This window comes from Chenopodium album, chromosome 6, assembly GCF_948465745.1.
Source record: "Chenopodium album chromosome 6, dcCheAlbu1.1, whole genome shotgun sequence".
Taxonomy (NCBI): Eukaryota; Viridiplantae; Streptophyta; class Magnoliopsida; order Caryophyllales; family Amaranthaceae; genus Chenopodium; species Chenopodium album.
The window spans coordinates 6,048,959-6,070,320 of NC_137839.1; the positions used below are offsets into that span (position 1 = coordinate 6,048,959).

General features: G+C 32.5%; 4 protein-coding genes and 1 pseudogene across 4 annotated transcripts; 4 read left to right on the forward strand and 1 right to left on the reverse strand.

Moving 5' to 3' along the window:
- The first annotated feature begins 69 nt into the window (after positions 1-69).
- LOC145634405 (putative UPF0481 protein At3g02645 pseudogene) lies at positions 70-2,069 on the forward strand (annotated as a pseudogene).
- A 2,200-nt stretch (positions 2,070-4,269) lies between these two features.
- On the forward strand, positions 4,270-4,617 carry LOC145636575 (uncharacterized). The gene has a single exon (XM_081688153.1). It carries the CDS (start codon positions 4,270-4,272, stop codon positions 4,615-4,617), a length of 348 nt encoding a protein of 115 aa, XP_081544279.1.
- Positions 4,618-6,634: 2,017 nt separating this feature from the next.
- Positions 6,635-10,856, forward strand: LOC145634406 (beta-glucosidase 24-like). The gene is made up of 11 exons (XM_081685827.1): positions 6,635-7,021; positions 7,209-7,313; positions 7,863-7,938; positions 8,172-8,252; positions 8,380-8,467; positions 8,654-8,870; positions 8,992-9,110; positions 9,211-9,431; positions 9,514-9,654; positions 10,068-10,239; positions 10,366-10,856. The coding sequence occupies exons 1-11, from the start codon at positions 6,674-6,676 to the stop codon at positions 10,598-10,600; spliced, it is 1,803 nt and encodes a 600-aa protein (XP_081541953.1). The 5' UTR covers positions 6,635-6,673; the 3' UTR covers positions 10,601-10,856.
- A 176-nt stretch (positions 10,857-11,032) lies between these two features.
- Positions 11,033-12,818, forward strand: LOC145634407 (uncharacterized). The gene is made up of 3 exons (XM_081685828.1): positions 11,033-11,283; positions 11,606-11,680; positions 11,816-12,818. The coding sequence occupies exon 3, from the start codon at positions 12,018-12,020 to the stop codon at positions 12,735-12,737; it is 720 nt and encodes a 239-aa protein (XP_081541954.1). The 5' UTR covers positions 11,033-11,283; positions 11,606-11,680; positions 11,816-12,017; the 3' UTR covers positions 12,738-12,818.
- A 2,690-nt stretch (positions 12,819-15,508) lies between these two features.
- Positions 15,509-18,096, reverse strand: LOC145634408 (protein RGF1 INDUCIBLE TRANSCRIPTION FACTOR 1-like). The gene is made up of 4 exons (XM_081685829.1): positions 17,876-18,096; positions 17,167-17,412; positions 16,924-17,064; positions 15,509-16,063 (listed from the first exon to the last, which is right to left on the reverse strand). Exons 1-4 carry the CDS (start codon positions 17,876-17,878, stop codon positions 15,716-15,718), a joined length of 738 nt encoding a protein of 245 aa, XP_081541955.1. The 5' UTR covers positions 17,879-18,096; the 3' UTR covers positions 15,509-15,715.
- Positions 18,097-21,362: the final 3,266 nt, after the last annotated feature.

Here is a 21,362-nt window from a genome sequence, read left to right on the forward strand (position 1 = left end):
TAGTTTTTAGAGTTGTAAGCCTATTTCTAGGGCCTACTATCTTCATTTTCAGTGTGTAAAAAACATTTCAACAACTTCATTCCACTATATATATATGTAACAAATCTTTCATGAACTCTTAAGCAACAAAAATAAATTAAGCTATTATCATCATGTCTACGAATTCTTCATTATCATCTAAAGACTCATCTTCTTGGGTCATTCAGATTCGTAGTTTTTTTAAAGAAAGAGAGCTTGAAGAAGAAGATGATGATGATATTGGCAACACAACTAATGTTTGTGTTTACAATGTCCCCAAATCGCTTCGAGCTTTCAAGCCCGATGCGTATAGCCCTCATATCATAGCCTTAGGGCCTTACCATCATTGGCGCGAAGATCTCTACGTGATGGAGCGGTACAAGCTCCTATGTTCTAAGAGGGTTCAGAAGGATTACATGAACAACCTCAAATTTGAGGATCTTGTGAAGAAGCTAGTGAAGAAGGAACACCAAATTCGAGGGTGTTATAATAAGTACTTAGACATGGATGGAGAGACTATAGCATGGATGATGGCTATCGATGGCTTATTCTTGCTAGAGTTTCTTCATGTTTATGTCAACAAGAGTAATGATCTAGCCTCTTCGTCGAGGATATCTTTCTTGCTTAACTCGATGGGGAAGAAGTTGGCTTATATATCCATCCTCAACGACATTTTGATGCTCGAAAACCAAATTCCTATATTTGTATTGAAGAAGATTTTACGCATCCAATGCTCATCCTCGGACTTGGCAGGAAACTTGTTGCCATCCGTGTTGATGGGTGCTTGCAAAGAACTCTCTCCTCTTGCAATAAACGAAAACTATCCAATTTCCGAGGTTATCAAATGCTCACACTTGTTAGATCTCCTTTACCATCTCATTATTCCGAGAATGGAGCAAGGTGATGAAGAAGAGATAACGGAAGAAGCACATCTTTCCAAGAAGCCAAACGACGAAGAGTTGGATTTTGGTGAGGACAAAGAGGTCTTCACTAAAACATGGGCGATTGCCTCCAAACTAGCGGCAATGAAAAAATTTAAGGACGTTCTTATTAGTGCCAAACCTTTCAAGCTACTAGCAAAGTTTCCTTTAAAGATCATTTCGAAGTTACCAATTATTTCGGCTTTGTCACCCGTGTTAGAGAGTCTTATTCTAGGAAGTGGCAAAAATAGTGGCAAGCACGAAGGTGGTGTGGAAGCTCCATGTGTAGAGCAGATTGCAATTCCCTCGGTCACGAAACTTAACGACGCAGGCGTACAATTTTGTCCAACAAATGGTGACATTTCCACCATTCGATTCGATAAAAAGTTGTTGAAGTTCTACCTTCCTGTGGTTCATGTCGATGGTAACACAGATGTTCTCATGCGCAATCTAGTAGCTTATGAGGCCTCGTCGACCTCAGGGCCTTTGGTGCTAGCGCGTTACACGGAACTAATGAATGGTATTGTTGACACTGCTAAGGATGCTGGAATTCTTAGGAAGAGTAACATCATAATAAGTCGACTAGGGAGTAACGCCGAGGTGGCCGATTTATGGAATGGGATGACAAAAGCCATTCGATTAACCAAAGTTCCGTTCATTGATACAGCCGTCGAAGATGCCAATGCGTATTATAACAATACGTTGAGGAGGAAGTTCCATAAAATTATGAAAAGGTATGTGTATAACTCTTGGAGAATTCTCATTGTTTTGGCAACTCTTCTACTCTTGGGATTGATGGTTCTTCAATCATTTTGCTCGGTTTATAATTGTCCTCGTCTCTTGAACCTCACTGATGATGCCATTACTCCTACACCTACTAATTAATGATCTTGTTATCTTTAGTTTATACAAGTTTTTTTAATGGTATGGACGAAGATCCTAAGGGGGATTAAGGAAAATTCCTCTTATAATTAGTTTTGTGAGATTTGACTCTGGCCTCACGCCTAGATATGTGTTTGGGAATTAGCCAACTGTATGTTGTAGCTCTATGTACTATGTGTCGTCGTTAATAATATTAATGACAACTCAGCTTGAATTTATCCTTAGACCCTAATTAGTTTATTATATATAGTTGGGACTGGAGATATATGTTTGATTTTTGTTTAATATATACTTGAATGAATATATAAGTGCATTATTTTGTGTCCAAATTTCTTTAAATGGTATGATTTATCTTTCTCTACAATTAGTGTCGAGAATATATATAATATCAATTATTCTAGCCTGTGAGCAAGCAACCATCGCTATTCATTCGTAATCTTTTCTTTCATCTTCCATTCTTCTGTACAATAAAATTGCATACTTGATTGCATTATAATACCTACATTAAAATATGGAAAGTTTTGTTTTTCATAATACAAAATAACAAAGTTCCAATTATATTTTGAATTTGATAATACCACATTCTTATATTGTAAGATATCTAGCCCGTTATTAAATTATTAAAAAAAACGGATATTATGATAGGTCATTAGATATACAACGGATATTATGATAGGTCATTAGATATACATATACATATAGTAAGCTTAATCTTTTCCCCTCCAACAACTAATAATGGAATATAGAAGGTGAAGGTGCTACTAGTACTAATCATACATCGAATGGGATCCAACTTCCTTTTATTTACTGTATAAATAATGGGAGTACTAAAAATATGATTATTATTTAATTTGAAAAAGTCATATCGATTGAAACACTGAAACCAACCATACAATAATCATTGTTGTGAACTTTCATATTAACATGACACCAATTTAGCAACTACTCGTAAACTCTATGAACTACAACCAAAGTGGGCCCCATCCATTGCATATGCCAAAAAATTAATTAAAAAAAAACATTTTAAATAATACAGTATATAGTGAGAACAAAATAAAAAATGCTTCCCCATCCATCAAAATAAAATAAATGATGTTTTATGAACCCAAAATCCCAAAATTAAATCTTATTGTAATTACTTTGCTATTAACATATGAGAATGTTTTGCGAGAGATCGGAGTCACTATGAATCCAATATATATGACATTAATAATCTAATATCTAACATTAATAGTCTAATAATCTAATGTCATATATTAGATTGTTGATGTGAGACATGTTGGACTCACTATATATGATTCTGACTCACCCAATTTTTTTCGCTAATGTATTCATGTCTCTTAAACAATAACTTTTCACTAGCATAAATCATGCAAATGTTGTTATACATACAGGATATTTACGGAGGATATACTCATCATCATGTCAATTTATTGTGTAAGCATATAATAAACTTTTCATAATATTAACTAGTATATAATTAAAAATAATAATTGTTATATACTTTGGCTTTTATAATATTTTTATTACAGAAGTTAAAAAAAAAAATAGAATATATGCGTTACCGATTTCAACCTTTTGTATTAGTTATTAACTATTTATATAAACAAACCACATATTTTATTATATCATACATAGTAAAATGTTTTTTCTATGAAAATGTTACGTACATAGTTAGCCTAATGTATTTTCAAAGAATTAATTTGTGACATTATTTCTAACAATATATTATCAAAGATGACACTAACAATTAAATTTGCAAAATGACGACCATGCACATTCAAAATCAACAAACTAAAGATTATCATTGAGCAAAGAGTTGTATTACAAGGTCCAAAATGTTGCATTTTCGTGGTGTTTCCATAATAATTTGAGGAAGCCCCAGTTAATCAATTTGATAAACAAAAATTGTTTATCAAATGACAAAATGGTAAATAAAACAGCATAAATGCCTAGTCACCATGGCATTTCCGTAAATATATCAATAACAGTGGGCCCATATTTAATAAAAATTTATTGATTTGTTTACAATTTTGTCATTTATAAACAAATTTTGTTTATCATATTGATAAACTTGTATTTTCTCTAATACTCTTCATTAAAAGAGACGTTACCTCTATAATAAATTAATAGGAAGTACTAATAAGCAAAGTATCCCCAAATTAAAGTAGCAAGCATGGTTTGTGATGTTTGGCATTGGAAATTTAGAAAATAGGATGGAAAATCTTATCTAACCTTATCAAAAAATAATAATAGGTAGAAAATAATGCCACGTGGAGCTAAGACAAATGATATGGCAACCACTCATTCAACTCAATTAGATTCACCCAATCTCCTTTTCTCTTCCTGCCTTACAAACTCTGCATTTCTTTCTTTCTTATTAGCTCAGAATTCACTCCTTCACAAACTAAGCTAAGTTAATCAAGAAAAAAAAGAAAAACAAAATAAAATGGCTTCACTATCAGCAGTTTCAATGGCAACACCAATCACAACAACAACCAAGACTAACTTCTTCAGCCCATTACCCATTAAGCCACAAAGGGCTGCATTGATGGGCCAGAAGCCCAGAGCAATGGGCCTTAAAGTCCAGGCTTCATTGAAGGAGAAGGCTGTTACTGGGCTTACAGCGGCGGCTCTTACGGCATCGATGATGGTTCCGGATGTAGCCGAAGCGGCTGAGTTATCGCCTTCTTTGAAGAATTTCTTGTTGAGTATTGCTGCTGGTGGAGTTGTGCTCACTGCTATTGTTGGGGCTGTTGTTGCCGTCTCCAACTTCGACCCTGTCAAACGAGTATAATTATTATATTATTATTAGTTGTTTACTTTTTTTTTTTTTATTAAATTGTGCTAGTTTTGTAATTTCATGTGTATTGTCATTTCGATCAATCTCACCATTTCTTCTCCCCCCTTCATATAATTTCATATGCTTTTGATGTAACAACTTATTTTGTTATGTCGAATTGACATTTGATTGCGGTTCAATTTCGTGCGTAATTCATACTTGTCAAGTTAATTATAGATGTATAATGTCACATTATTAATTATTTATTATTATATGTACAAAAATTGTGAATGTGTTGTGTTATCATTTGTGTCCCAAATACATGTTTATAGTCTTATATGATAGGTTTCAGGTTTGAATACTACACTGATCTGCCTCGGGCTCGTCTTGATCAATATAATATTACATACATCGTAGGAATTACTATTTAGGAGTAACATAATCATAACTAAGGCTTTCTTATATTTGGTCACGAGAAGATAGTGGATGTACCAAAAAAATACTTGTTATAGTGGTGTGGTGAATGGTGTTATCAGCAGAATGGGATGATTTGGTGATGAATTGTTCTGATTTTGGCTAATGTTAATGTTAGTTAATATGTTATTGTTTATTGAATCTTAATTTGAATTGACTAATTCAGTTGGGGAAGAATTAGTTGATTGTGGGTTAGAGTCTTTCATTGGAGTCATCATAGGCTAAAGCTGATTCTAGCTAGGCCAAATATATGCAAACGAGTAGTGTATTTTGAATACTTACTCAACTTAACGACGTCGATCGATTTACACTGGATGAATCAATTGCAACTCAAAGATATAATAAAAGGAAAATTTTGCTTTCTTGGATTGGATTTTGCTAAATTGTTAGGCTTAAATGGAGCAATGTAGGCAAGGGAAGTTGGCAAAATAGACTCATAACTTTGGTAAGAGGATTGGCTTTCAGGATTGGGCATGAGGTTCTATAGGTAACATTACCAATACAACGGCATCTTAAGACATGGTGATGAAGGTTGGATCAAGGCATAGAAGAGATGGTTTTGAACACCCAATCAAGTAGGCCTTCCGAGGTCATTAACTTGCTAGATCCAAAATTATTGTTCAAAAGTTAAATTTGAAGGCCATACACACATAATCAGACTAATTTTAAATGCTTCAAAACTCGCATAAAAAACTCATGAGATTTTAGAGGATGCAATTTAGGTTCGTATAATGGTGTTTAAAATTGAACCACTAATCAGTCATATAAAGTCCATGCCTTAAATCAACGAAGGGGGACATAAGATGTAAATGGTTAATTTTATGGTTTAAAGGCAAAGTGAACAATTTAAACTACCCAAGTGGACTTTAGAGATGTCATATTATTATATTAATATATACCGCCCTCCACTGATATTGTTTAAATTTTGTTGTAAACACTTTTCATCTTGGTAAATTTTTATGTATACTCAACATAACTAGCTAGTTTTACATGTATGTGCATTATATCTCCTCAGCTCCTCTATGCTGCAATTAAAAGACATGAAAGATGAAAAAAAAATCAATTTTTTAACCACATTATTATTGTTAGGCTGATTTCATTTTCAAACACAATTTGTATCGATCAATATTTTACTTTGTGTAACATTTGCCTTTCCTCTCGATTGACTCAATACAGTTAATTTAGTTAGCATTGTGTGCAGTGCATATCAACAATATAATTTGATGAATTGAAGATTCCCATTTTATTCGTTAACAATCTAATCATATCTATTCCGATCCATGCACGAGTGCACGAGTATCACGAGGCATGATCAATTCTAAATCAAAGTGAAGGAAGCGAACTTCACGGTCGATCATGATCCACCATATTATGGTGCATAACTTATTTAAAGGTATTATTGCAGTACCATCTGAGTCATTAATAGCATTGGAAATATAGATGAGATAGAATCGAATTTTATAATGACTAACCATTTATCTATAAATAAGAGTTACAACAAGGAAAAGTTTTGTACCATCAAAAATAATAATCTTCTTATTCTTATCTACTTTTAGAGTTGTATGCAATATTGGCTTAATTAATTATATTAACAATAATGGCACTTTCTTGTGGAATGGCAGTGCATCTAGAGAGTAAACAACTCTCTATGCACACCCATGATTTTCGAGAGCTTACAAAGAGCTCAATCTTCCTAAGAAAGAAGCCCTCTTTTTGCCATATTGCTGTTAAGAATGTAAGGGTATCATCAACCGCCTCGTTAACCACACCATCTACTGATGATATGGTGGAGATACCACCACAACCACCATCTGTGGACGGTAGCACTATGTCGGTGGTGTTGGCTCCCGGCTTGGAGCCTGCCACCATCTCTATACCAACTCATGTTAAAAGATCTGATTTTCCTCCTGGTTTCATTTTTGGAGCCTCTTCTTCTGCCTTTCAGGTTTCTCTATGAGTTGTTACTATATACTACGTTCAGTATATACAATACTTTGGACTTGTTTAATTTACCTTATTTTTGCTTATTTAATTATGAGTACATACGATGATAAATTTACGGAGTATTAATTTTAATAAATTAATAAAAAGTTATGAAAATGTATGCTAATTACAAATTGTGAAAAGTACAGACGGAAGGAAATGGAAAAGAAGGTGGGAGAGCACCAAGCACCTGGGATTCCATGATTTCAAGTGGCGGGAATCAAATGGCCATTGATTCATACAGCCTCTATAAGGTACACAATTTACTACTTGATTTCGTCTGATATGATTGGTCTAAATTAATACTTCCTCCGTTCTGTTAATATTGCAACAAGGAGGAAATTACGCATCCCAAAACACATTTTATATGCTAAATATCTATAATTGTGTAAGAGTAAAAATTATAAAAAGTTGATATTGTGAAAGTATTTTATGAGACGAATCCAACAAGATCCCACTTGACTATATTTTGCTTAACGTATAACTCATATTATATGGTCAAACAAGAGTGATGAATAGTGCAAAAAGTCCATTGTTGCAATATTAATAGAACGGAGGAAGTATGTTTAGAACTTCTTAAATAAAAACTTAAAATTTACAACTTCAAGATTGGATAATTGGATATTTGGATTATTGGTGATTAAATTATCTAGTATTAGTGGTGCTACAAGTCTACAACATGGTAATTTGATGTATATTCTTTTAATTTATTAGTATCAATGATACTTTATTAGTTGTTAGCTAGTATTATTAGTAACAAACATGCACCTCGTATTTATTTGACTTAATTTATTTATTAATAGGACGACGTGCAACTGTTGAAGGACATGGGCATGACTGCTTATAGGTTTTCCATTTCATGGTCCAGAATTTTGCCTTGTAAGTCAGCACAATATATATATTTTTGCATGCTAAATTAATTTATTATAGCTTTCATGGAGTACTTTTTCTGTTTTTGAAAGAAACATATACTACGTATTTACTATGAAGTACTCCTATTAGTCCTATACGGAGTATTATACAAGTACGGATTTGTTAAAATAAATCTAGCTATTTCTTGAAAACAAATTAATACGAAGTATAATGTGTTTCTCTTTCATGTGTACACTCAGATGCTGGTGTCGACAATAGTTACGTGAATCAACAAGGCATTGAATTTTACAGTAACTTGATCGATGAACTTATTGAAAACGGTAATTTACTGATTCATTCTTGCTTCATGGTAATCATAATCTATTTAACTAACTTCAATTTAATTTGAATGAATAATTTGAGTTACACCTTATCAAAATTTCTCCATCTACTTGCATTATCTACAAGGAATCACCCCTTTTGTGACGATGTTCCATTTCGACCTTCCCCAGAGTGTACAAAACAAGTATAGCGGTTTTTTGAGTCAAGATATCATGTAAGTTTTTTTTTTTTTTTTTTTTTTTTTTCTCCTTCATTTTCTTTAATTTCATCCTCTATATCTTGTAACTTACATTGTCTTGTTGATATACATACATTTCCTTGTTTTTAAATATTTGACTTGTACAACTGTACAAGTATAAAATTTGACAAGTATATGATATCGTTTTTTGGCTGAATGTAGAGAGGACTTCAAACAATACGCGGATGTATGCTTCCAGAACTTTGGTGATCGAGTTAAAAATTGGATAACTATAAATGAACCCTATAATTTTGGTTCATTCGGATACAAAACAGGGTTGCCAGCAGACAATAAAATGGATCCAAGTCCATTTGTTGCTACCCACAACATCATCCTATCTCATGCTACTGCTGTCCAACATTACCGAGAGAATTATCAGGTGATCAATCACATTTTTTGATTAATCACATCTTTAAATCACAACAAATAATTAATGTAACCTATGTTAACTATAAAATACGGAGTACTTCATATCAATCTTTTGTCCTTATTCTTTTTAGGAAGCTCAAGGTGGAAAGATTGGTATTTCATTATCATCGCTATGGTTTGAACCTTATGATAAGAAAAACGGACTCCATATAAAGGCTCAAAAGGCATCCTTAGACATGATGTTGGGTTGGTAAGTGGAAGATACAAATTGTTCTGTTTCTTACATCATGGTACCTCGATCTTCATCCTTTATTATTGCAACGTGTGAAACATTTGTTTCTAATTTGTAGGTACATGGATCCGCTAGTCAATGGTCAATACCCCGAAATAATGCAAGAACTTGTAATTGGGGGGCTACCCAAGTTTACCCCTGAGCAAAAGGCAATGGTACAAGGCTCATATGATTTCATAGGCCTCAACTACTATACTTCAAGATATGTCACACCTTCTCACATATCAACTATTGACACTACTTACGGACAATGTCGTATGGAGTTCATAGAGCAAGGAGGTGAGATTCTTTCTATTTCAATACCAACTTATATTTGTTTATATAATATTTTGCCATCATTTTCACTCGTTCAATTCTCCAGTGCAAAATAAGGAAGGAGATTATATTGGAAGTCCAGCTCCACAAAGTTCCGATATCTATGTTGTTCCTACAGGATTGAGAGACTTGTTACTTTACGTTAAGCACACATACAACAACCCTGAAGTATATGTTACTGAAAATGGTGAGTTATCAATTACTACTTTGTATTATGTAAGAATATGAAAAAAAATAATACTCTTCGTGTATTAAATTGACTTGGCATAAAAGTTAATCAACTAATAATCCTTAACCGAAGTCTTATTTTTTATGTGTAAATTTAGGACAATTTCTCGTGTCGAATTGTGTTTGTTATCGGTATTATTTAAAAATTCGATCAACATCTTTTGTCCATTTTTAAGCTTAGAGTTCTCGAGTACTAATTGCAACTTTAAAATCTTAAGACTACTATACACCATATTAGATACATACATTTACGTACATTTTACATCAATTTACTTAGTAATCGATTATCTTTTCTATGTTATCAATGATACATTGATACGTTATTGCCATATATATTCGTGATCTAATCAATAAGTTGTGTATGTAATTCAGGTGTTCCTGCAATGCCAGCAATCACAAGCTCTATTAAGGATTTAGCAAAAAATGTAATAGACAACGACGAATCCAAAGCCAAATCACTAGATGAAATCAAAGATGCACTGCTAGATGAGTATCGAATCAAAGATATTAGCAACTATCTTTTCAATCTTCGTGAAACTTTAGCGTATGCACTCATATATATATATTTTCCTCGTTCCTTTAATTTCACTTTCCCTACGTTACGTACATTATTGCTTATGCATTTTGCAACTGAAAACACATAATTGGATTGACGTGAATGTGAATGCAGGGATATAAGAAATAAGGATGGGAAGTCAGAGGTTACAAATGTGAAGGGATACTTTGTATGGTCATTGGCAGATAATATGGAAATTGATGCTGGAGGATATCAAACTCGCTATGGCCTAAACTATGTCGACTATCTTGATAGGCATAGACGTTATCGTAAGGCGTCTTCCATGTGGTTTACTCATTTCATGACTTCTTCAGAGAGTAGTCAAGGACGAACACCTAGTGTTAATTAATTTTATCGATCTCTTAAGTGCATGATATATGCATACATTCGGATAAAAGATTCTGTTTTTTTTTTTAATGTTTGCAAGGAAATATGTTCTGATTTTTAGTGTTTGTGAGACTTTGGCTATATTCGAGCCATTTTATTAAAGATACAAGACATATCAAGGTCATAATAATACTCTACTGAGAGTTCATCATGAACAAAATTTGATAGTTTGTAAAGTCGATGAATCGAGCAATAAAGTATTTGCATCCAATATCAAACATCGACAATTAAGGAGTATTTCCAAGGCCTACACGGCTACACATCCTTGTTTTTCTTCTTTCGACAAAAGGATGGTTAGACAACTAACGTTATTCATTCAAGACCACATATCTGATAGCTTTAAATAAGATTAATAACTTAAAAAGACAGGGTCCTCATGGCTTTAAAGTAGATAATGAGTTGAGGACTAATCACATAAATCGAATTCCTTTCTTGAGTTTCATGACAACATGATCCAAACGCTTCAGTGGATTACCAGCACAAGTTTGATCAATCTGACAAGCTGTTGTGCTAAACAAACGCGGTAGAGGGACAGAAGCAACTCTTAGCTAGCCCTTCTCCTGATTTTATCCTAGCGAGCATAGGATCCCAATGGCGCTGAAACACACATGAGCTATTCATTATGACCAGGCAAAAGAAAACAAGGTAAACTTTGAGAGCAAATTCTTGTCAAAACTAAGATCATACACTACTGACAGAATTTTTTTATCTTCAAAAACTAGATTATAGACAACTTTTTTCCAAAAACTAGATCATAAATAGTACTCCATAGCATTTTATATTTTTATGCAATCCATTGTTTGATCAAACATGATACAGTTCTGCATATGATCCAAACAAGCCCTCCATACTCTTGTTAAAAAGTTTTTTAAAGGTGCAGTGGATTTGACAAACCATAGCTTGGATATAAGAACCATTCAAACAATCAGAAAGTATATGTATCTAATAATTAAGTCGGACATTGCAGGCCATGAAATTGACCAAATCGAACAAGGTGGAGAAAAGCAGCACATTTGGTCCTACTTGATGTATTTGGATTAAGGTCTGAAAAGTCTCTACTTGTTTGACTAAACTCAGACCTTATTTTTATTCTAATGTATAAGAAAATACACTATTAGTTGGGATCATGTTAGATTCGTCTCAATATGTACTTTTTAAATGTGTAATTTTTCGACAGGAATAAGCAACATGTTTTTGAAATAAGTTGAAGAGAACAGGTACTTTGTCTACAAAATCTGAACTTAGGCGACGACATTTACTCGATAGTGCCACATGCCCACGCTGTGGGATTGAAGATGAAAGTCCCTGGCATGCTATCTTTGATTGCAGCAGAGTGAAACCAATGTGGGATGATGTGCAGTGCTCGATTATGATGAGGGATGGTGGGAGCAAGTCTGTGTGATCTGGTGGCTGACTGGTGTAATATTGACACAAAAATTCTTCGAAAGGGTGCTATTTTGGCTTGGTGTGTGTGGCATGAGAGGAATCAATTGGTGTTTAAGAGCAAAGAAGTTCCAAACTCGGTGATCATTGATAGAGTAGAGAGATTAGATGAGGAACAGGGCAAATATGTGAAATGTATCTACTCGAAACCTGGGCTTACGAAAGCTCCACGGCAGCAGAAAGTGTGGGCAGCACCTCCTCCAGGCTACGTTAAAATTAACTCTGATGCTAGCTTGAATACAGAAGGTGTGGTGGGTCTTGGTGTTGTTGCACGCAATGAGGATGGTGATGTTATCTTCGCTGCTGTGAGACGCTCCAGAGCATGGTGGCAGCCCATGATTGCAGAAGCTAAGAGCATTGTTATGGCTCTCAGACTAGGAATTAGGTACGGGCTGCAAGATGTGGTGGTTGAATCAGATTGTGAAGCGATTGTGAGCAGGCTGGGAAGATCAATGGTCTACTGTACCGAGCTGGATGCCATTCTTGAAGACATTCTAGCACTTAGCTGTAGCTTTAATTCCATTTCTTTTGTTCATGTAAAGCGTGATGGCAACATGGTTGCACATCATTTAGCTAGATCCTTCCCTTTCGGAGATGAGCAAATCTGGGTTAGTCATAGCCCCCCCGGATATTGCACCCTATGTATTGATGGATAAGCTTTCTTTGAATAATTAATTTAATTGCCCGATTTGCTTCAAAAAAAAAAAAAAAAAAAGTTGAAGAGAACAATAAATTCACACTTGAAGAACAAAGCATTTGGCTTTCATGACTGTGAGGCTGAAGAAAGGGTTGAGATTTCTGTGAGGAACATTGCTGATGTGCATCTCTCTGCCATCAGATCTTAGTAAGTAATCTGACAGAGCTATTAATATATATATATAGTAAGCCCCTAAATACTCCTATATGCTTGTTCATCCCATTCTTAAGGTTCACTTCCTCATAATGATCCCTTGCATATCACTTGTATTCTGTGGATCATAGGATTGTGATTTGTGAACACTGCATGGATCAGTTTGTGAAGAGTCCCCCTCCATGCTTTCGGAACTAACTTTTAAAACTCTATTCAAGTCGTCTATAAGTCTTTTCATATTACTAGCATCATTATGCACAAGTTGACAATCTATATCTTACTGCCTTCAAATGGCTATGGCTTCTATTGATTCTGTGGAAGTGGTAGAAATCAAATGTAATGTTCCCCTGTGATTCTATTTTTCAAAAAAACCGAAATGATGCATTCTTTGTTAATGTTATGACATAGGTGGGTTTAGCTCAAATACTACCAGAGTGTATGGGAAATTGGTATGACAGTTTTTACTCATCCATCTCACGATGCAATGTGCTCTAACAGTCTTAACACTCTTTGCCTAGCTTATAGTCTTCTCTCAAGCCTAAAAAATTATATTTGTGTTCACCAATAATCTCCACTTGTATTTTGGCCAATTGAACAAAAAAAACAAAATTTTGACGACAATTTAGTAAAAAAAGCTAATTATATGCTACAATTTAGTAAAAAAAAAAAAAAAAAAAAAAAAAAAAAAAAAACTATAAATTTAGACGGTATATAGACTAAAAAATCTTTTTTTTTTTTCTGACTATCTCTTTAAAATGCTAATTTAATTCATTTTTGTATTTTTAAAATTTATTGTTTCTATTTAAATTGTGAATTAATATGCAATCACCTTTTTATTTTGCTAAATTCCGATACCAACAGTCTAAAGTCTAACTCAAGGAATTTCATGAAATTTAACAATATATACTCCCTCCGTGTTTTAATAAGTGTAACACTTATACCAAATGCGATCGTGTTTTAATAAGTGTTATGCTTCTTTTTTTGGTAAAGATTACATTTTAATAGTATTATACATGTCTTTTTTCGTGGTGTTTATCCAAACTCAATACTACTGTTTCATTATTTCATTCATTACTTATCAATAAAATATTACTTTTACAATTTTTTTAAATACTTCAAATACCCCATTTACCTCTTATTTTATTCAAATCAATTAAGTTTCCTAAACTTATATACTTATCAAAGTGTAACACTTATAACACTTATAAAAATACAAAAAGAGTATATTTTATAAACTATGTGTCGATCAAAGTTAACCCTTATTAAAACACAAAGAGTAATTTAATGCATATCAATTGGAAAACAATCGAGGAAGTATAAGTGGTCAACAATTCCACCTCATCAAACGGAGTACAAACAAAGTGTTAGTCCGTAACGGTCAAAGTCAAAGGGAGGCTCTTCCTTCCAAGATAGCAAGTACTATATGTAGGGGGCCACAGTATCAGGAGTCTGACAAAGACTATGGATTTTATTAATCTAAATTACCAACTTTACTCTTCTCTTAACAACAGCATCTTTACTTTCGTTTCTATTAACCCAAGAATTTTATTAATAATACTGTACTTATTATTGAATTGGCAGTCGTACTATACTATGTATCTTGTTGTCTATATCATGTGGTATACAAATAATACAGACATATCAACAGTCCACCTCTGAATACAATATAAAATACATGTAACCAGAACAGTTATATACATATATTTAGACCATTCCTTCTAAATACTTCAAAAATCAATATTATGGGGAAAATTAAATCAATCATGCCATCATTAGAAGATCAAATATATTAAACAATATCTCTGTTTTTAAAACTTTGACCTATTTATTACATAGAGTATAAGCTATTGTTTTAGGAGAGTTTGAAAAAAAAAAAAATAATATAATGTTATATGTGTTATGGTTAAAGATGGTGGGATAAGAAAGGTATATAATGCGATAATATGAGGTTCTAAGAGATAAAATAAAGTAGTGAGTCAAACTTCTTAAATCAATCCAAAATGAAAATAAAGTCAAACTTTTATGAATTAATGGAGAATAAAAATTTCAATTATTAGCAAAATTAGCAAATTGTAAATCTAATGGATATTGAGAGCATATACTGCTTGGAATGGTAGCTAAACATATTATATGTGCTTCAATTATACATGCACGTATATAATGCATGTGAAATGCATGAATTACTAGTAAAAAGTAGCAATAAACATTAAATGCACATATATATATGTATGTGAATTTATTGAATGCTCTTACACAATTATGTCTTCAGATGAAAGAAGTGTCACTTTCATAGAGATAGAATCATGAAGAACAGCATGAAGGGCTTCCAATGCATGAACCGAATTAATAATTTTGATAGTAGTAAACTTATTATTGTATGATACATTATATTATATGGTGAAAAAAAAAAAGGCCGGTCCATACCATAGAAAAATGTACAAAAACCATTTACTTGGAATTGGGAACCACGTGATGCCATTAAGACAAAACGCCCGACCGAGTGATTAATTAACTTAGAACGAGGTAGAAGTTTAAGATTGAAATATTAAGAGGGGAGGGGGTTTAATTTGTCACTAATTTAATCAAATTTGAACTTGTTTAGTCCAAAATATAATAATTTATCTCAATAATTAAGCTTAATAAATCTAAAAAAGAAAAGGGGTAGGGGATGAAGAAATCAAATTAAACTAAATAATACTCCTATAAATAAATTTAAAATGAAGAGATTATTTGAGGATTTATTTTATTTTTTTCATTGATTTAAGTTATACTATTATTTGAATTTTAACATAAAGGAGACCTATGAGGAATCCCTTTTCTTCTACTCATGCTTGTGGCCATGTCTTCGTCGGAAACCTTATTAATTGATCTTCCACACACGTACAATCCACTTCTCTTCTTCCGAACGATCTCGGTCTCTGTGCATGCCACGCTCATGTTCTCGGAGTCCGATGAGCCGCAGTAGGAGCTCATTGGCTCGTCGCAATCCACGATGGTGGAGTTAGGAGTTTCATTGGTCATTTCATCATCTCCCATGTCTTGAGGGTATAAGAAGTCCGGGCTCAATTGCAACACTTTGCATACCCTTAAGTAGGGTGAGAGGTCTCTATTATGCGTCAACACAAAGTCCACCTAATAACACAAATAATTCACACATTAATTACGTCCAAAGTTTTTTGTTCAGTATAGCTAGTCCTACAAATTATAATATACTCTGATCATATATCTTAACCTATAACCCTTTTTCATAAAATTAAGCATTAACTTTGTCACTAAATAAGAGCTTTAATTCAATATTAATACTCTTATAAAGCTGAAGTTTTATCATAAGATTCTCAGACATTCAAGGTGCCCCATGCGCACTTACACCCATACTCATTTTTTCAGTGTGCAGTATATCGGGGTGTATAGCGTTATAATGAGCTCTTTTGAGCACAGTTTTTATGTTAGAATTGACTTTGTCGGATATTCTGTACAGTACTTATGATCAAATATTCAAGCTAATTATAGAATTGTTCGTTTTTCTTTTTGACAAAGCTATAGAATTATTCTTTTGCAACTTAAAATTTGCTAATTTGTTGAGCTTGTCATGTTCTACACATAATTCAACCACAAAAAGCACAATAAAATCAGTTTAAGGGAAGGAGCTAAATAATAATATTGACATTATAGAATGAAAAATTAGTGCAAATTTCAAAAATTGTATTTATATGAAGTTGAATTTTTCGGTTGAATTGATTAAATGTCAACTTATTGTAACAACTACAGAGTAACTAGTTAAATAAGCACCAAGGTTCAAGTTTCAAAAACTATAGTGTAATCGATCTAAGCAAGAGATTAACTGTATGGTTAAAGAATTATAATTTATATGTGTGAAATTTGCATTGTATGACTACATACATATATACTAGTACTACAAAGTAATATACAAATGAAAAATTAAAATTTAATCATCATACAAACAAATAAAGTGCATAATTTAATTTGTTTACCTTGCACCCTAAAGAGCAATGAATATATGGTTCTTGAAGACTTCTATCACATGAAGTGCAATAATTTCCAGCTCCTTTGAACTGCCTATTTTGAGGCCTTTTCTTGATAAAGATTACTTTCGCGCTATTGATAGTATAAGCCTAGTGAAATTATAAGCTTATTGTTAGTTCAATTATTTTTAAAAAATGAAGAGAATTATGGATTTAAAGAAAAAAAGCAAGAGAATTATGTTAGAAAGGAACCTGAACATTAGAACAGTCGATAACTTTCTCAAGATCTTCCAATCTAATGACATCGTGGTAGACATATCGACGAATTTGAATTAGACGATGAAAGCGATGCATGGTTAAGCAATGAGGGCAAAGACTAGTGCAACAATCTAAGCATAATACGTTCTTCTCATTCTTCTTTGCTGTCTCATGAGCTGGGCAATTCACAAAGAAGTTTTGGCTGTATAGTGCATCCAACCATGCTGGCTTTCCATAACCCTAAAACATTTTTAATGAATTTGTCAATTTACATAATTCACTTAATTATACATCATATGTAACAACTTTTTAGCTAATCGAATTTTAGATAATTTTAAACTTGAACACATATTTAATTTCACCCAAAACATATTTAAAAAATTCAATATTGTTATGAATTATAAATTATAAGCTAACCAAAATTCAGAATTTCAATTATCTAAAACAGGAAGATAAAAAAAAAACATAAATCTACAATAAATTAGCAAACTTATGAACTTGGAGCAGCTAAGCAAAATTCAAGATAAGCATGAAAAAAAAAAATCTTAATTATACATATTAATCTTTTAGTTAGGTAGCAGAATTAGTAGTGGGTGTTTGTTATTGTTGTATGTACTAGAAAGTTATCAAAAATTCAAAATTGTAATTCACAAAAATTAAAATAAAATTAAAAAAAAAAAAAAAGGAGAGAAATTAAACCCACCATGATGATCACAAGCAAGAATTGAAACCAATATGAATTAGGAAATCCCCTCAAGCTTCAATTATAAGAAATTGAGCTAAATTATAAGTATAAAAAGTGGGATATTAAAAATATAAAATATAATATAGTAAGAAGAAGAGTAAAAATGGAAGAAATGAAGAATGAAGTGACAAATAAGGGGGGGGAAAGAGGGGGTTTTTAGGGCATGAAGAAAGTGAGTATTTATGGAAAATCACAAGAGAGAAAATGGGGGATAGATAGATAGATATATTTAAAATTCCTAGGGAGGTGAGACAACATATTGTCAAGAAGAAAGAGTATGTAAATTGTAAATTAATTAATTATATGATTATATATTTATTTATATATTATGTAATTAAATAAAAATAAAAATAATGAAAATGTAAGAGATATGAGGAGAACGTGCGAGCTGTTTCCGTGTCTCCCATTCACTACTCTACCTTTAAAAATAAGGCCCAAAATTATGTGCTTGCTCATCACCTTGGCAAAAGAGCTCATCTTTTTTATTTAAAACTTGATTAATTTGTTGTTTATAAGTAAATGAATATATAATAATAATGTATTTATATCTCTCTCTTCTTCTTGAAGTAGTAAAAATAAGTTTGTCCCCATTTAATTTCAATCTGTCTTATATTTTTGATTCCATCTTCTAAGCTGCAGTGACTACTTATAAATTACTAGTCATGAGTACTATGGGTTGTACTACTCGTAGTAGTATACTATACTAGTAGTGTTAGTAGTAGAGTAGTGTTTTTGGAAGTCGATCACTCTTTAAGTCTTTTTTATTTTTCTTGTTTGTTTGTCTTGGTCTTTGAGATTGATTAGTGGTAATTGGTAAAAGACGACACTAAATTCAATTCAAGTAGTTGTGACTTGTGAACGTGAATTACTATATGAATAAGACACTTATTAGTACAAATCCTAGTGCTAATGCTTGCTAGCTATACATATTTTGTTCTTTAACACTTGCACCATACATATTTACATTACGAATTTCCCACATATATGAAAATGTTTAAATTTTTTTACCTTTTTATAAATTAAAAAAAAATTAAAAGAAAATGAAAAGAAAAAAACCTTGCACCATATGGTTTTGCGAAACATTTTTATAAAAAAATTGACTACGTAATTCCTCTATGCCTATTTGTTTAACTCTTTTTTTTTTTTTTAAGGTTGCCCGCCCGGTTCACCGGATATATCTGAATCCGACTCGGGTAGCACACCTGACTTATGGTGGGTGAGTCTCCGAACAAGAGTTTCTGCATACGGCGAGACTCGAATCCGAGACCTCCCTTAAGCGACATCAAGTTGCTTACCACTTGAGCCAACTCTTGTTGGTCTATTTGTTTAACTCATATTCCATATTTAAATGTCCCTTAAAGATTGCTCCATTTCCTTATCTGGAAATATGTCCCCACCATCAATCCCACTTATGCACACTCATAAAATAAAACTATAAAAGACAAAAATACTCCCAATTCACTTGAAAACTTTGGTTCAATTCTTAATAAAGCACATTTTGCCTATGGAGCAAACAAATAGCTAGGGATACAGGGAGTAGTAATTTAATTTAGGAAAATGATAAACATAGCCCTTGGGTTATGTATAAGAAGCTAAAAAAGGAAATATTGAAGATAAAGTAACATAAAGGAAAAATTCAATGTAAAGGTTTTTTCTTTTCAGCTTAATTTTAGTTTAGTTTAGTTTAGTTTAGTTCAATTCAATGTTAGGGTTTTTTCTCTTCAGCTTAACTTTCTTCTCTCATAAACAATTCATTTCAATTCAGTAAATTAGAACAGGTCCTTAGTGTTATTATGTAATACTTTTTGGTTGATTCAACTTGCATGAGCCGAGATCAATATCAATTTGAATTCTAATATATTAGATCATGTCTTTTCAAAAAATAAAAAAAAAAAAAAAAAAAAAAAAAAATTAGATCTTGTAGGTCTTCTATAGTAATTTTCATTTCCTTTCTTTTTAATGCAAAAGATTTCAATTAATCAATTGATACATGATATAAGTATGAGATTGGAATTTAGAACTTAAACACCAGAACACATATTCGTGTGCATGGATAGTCCAGAGTCATACATTTTACGTTAGGTTTGATCCACAATCCATCCCATTGTATAATTTTTATTATTAATCTTCTTCTAAACATATAGTCTTTTTTTTTTTTTCTTTTCTTTTCCATTCACTAGTCTAACTAATTGGAATCATTGTTCAAAATTGAATTTTACTAAACTTTTATGAAATACATTTCTTCTAGTGATTAATATGTACATTTTCTTAAATTTTAACCAAGAAAGTAATATCTATTCAATTCTACCCTCCATACTAGACAAGGAATATACCTTTATAACTCAAATTTGGAAATGTGAACAAATAACAAACTAAGCTATAAAACAAGAAAAAGGTTCTACTGCAAAAATGGGAAATTCAGCAATCAGAAATATTGAGAAAAAATCCAAAATTTAAAAAAATGGTCTTCTTTGTAGCCTTGAATGTTTAACGGAGTAGTAGAACGAAGATATTTGGCACCGCCAATAGTACTGTTGATTGTTCAACGCAGTAAGATCTATTGGTCAATGTGAAACACAATATTGGCCACACATAAATTATTTTTTTTACCCCCACTTGTAACTTATCATAACACATTTAATTCTACTACTTTAGTCTTTAGTAATTAATTTTACTTATCCCCTTCTCTAGTATGTTGTGTATATATATATATATACATGCTTATATAATTTACACCAGTCGCATACCATAGCATATGGTTGCGAATCATTTATTCCAATTACAACTTTACAAGTTGCCTAAATATACAGGAATTACAACCCAACTGATCGTTACACCTCGTTGGGTGAGGTTTCTTTTCTATTGCCTTGCTCTTTCCCTTTGTTTGTTTTTTAGTACTCAGTATGACATTGCTGTATTCGGATTTGTTGTCGTGTTTGCGACTGTGAACTAAGGGTCTGTTCTCATTGACTGAACTCAGCTGAACTGAACTCAGCTGAACTGAATTGAGCTGAAATGAACTGAACTGAACTGAATTGAGCTGAAATGAACTGAACTGAACTGAACTGAATATTTTATAAGAGAAGGAAATTAGAAGCTGAGCTAAACTGAACTGAACTAAACTGAGCTGAACTGAACTGAATTTCAACATAAGAGAACAGACCCTAATACCACCGAGTTAAACTCAACAATGAATCTCGCCTACATCATTTACAATTGTTTTTTTCAATTGATCTAACAATGAGAGTGATTCTTTAAAGTCAAACATTTTTCCCTTAACCAAGTCAAATCATTAATATAATTTAGACTAGATTTTAATGAATGCTTGCAATCTGCCAATAGTCATAAAGTTATAATTCTAGAAGTATTTGGCCGCATTGCCAAACATTCTTGAGCGCCCCCGGGGCGTTAGATAAGAGAATTAAAGTACAAATATTAAAGTAAA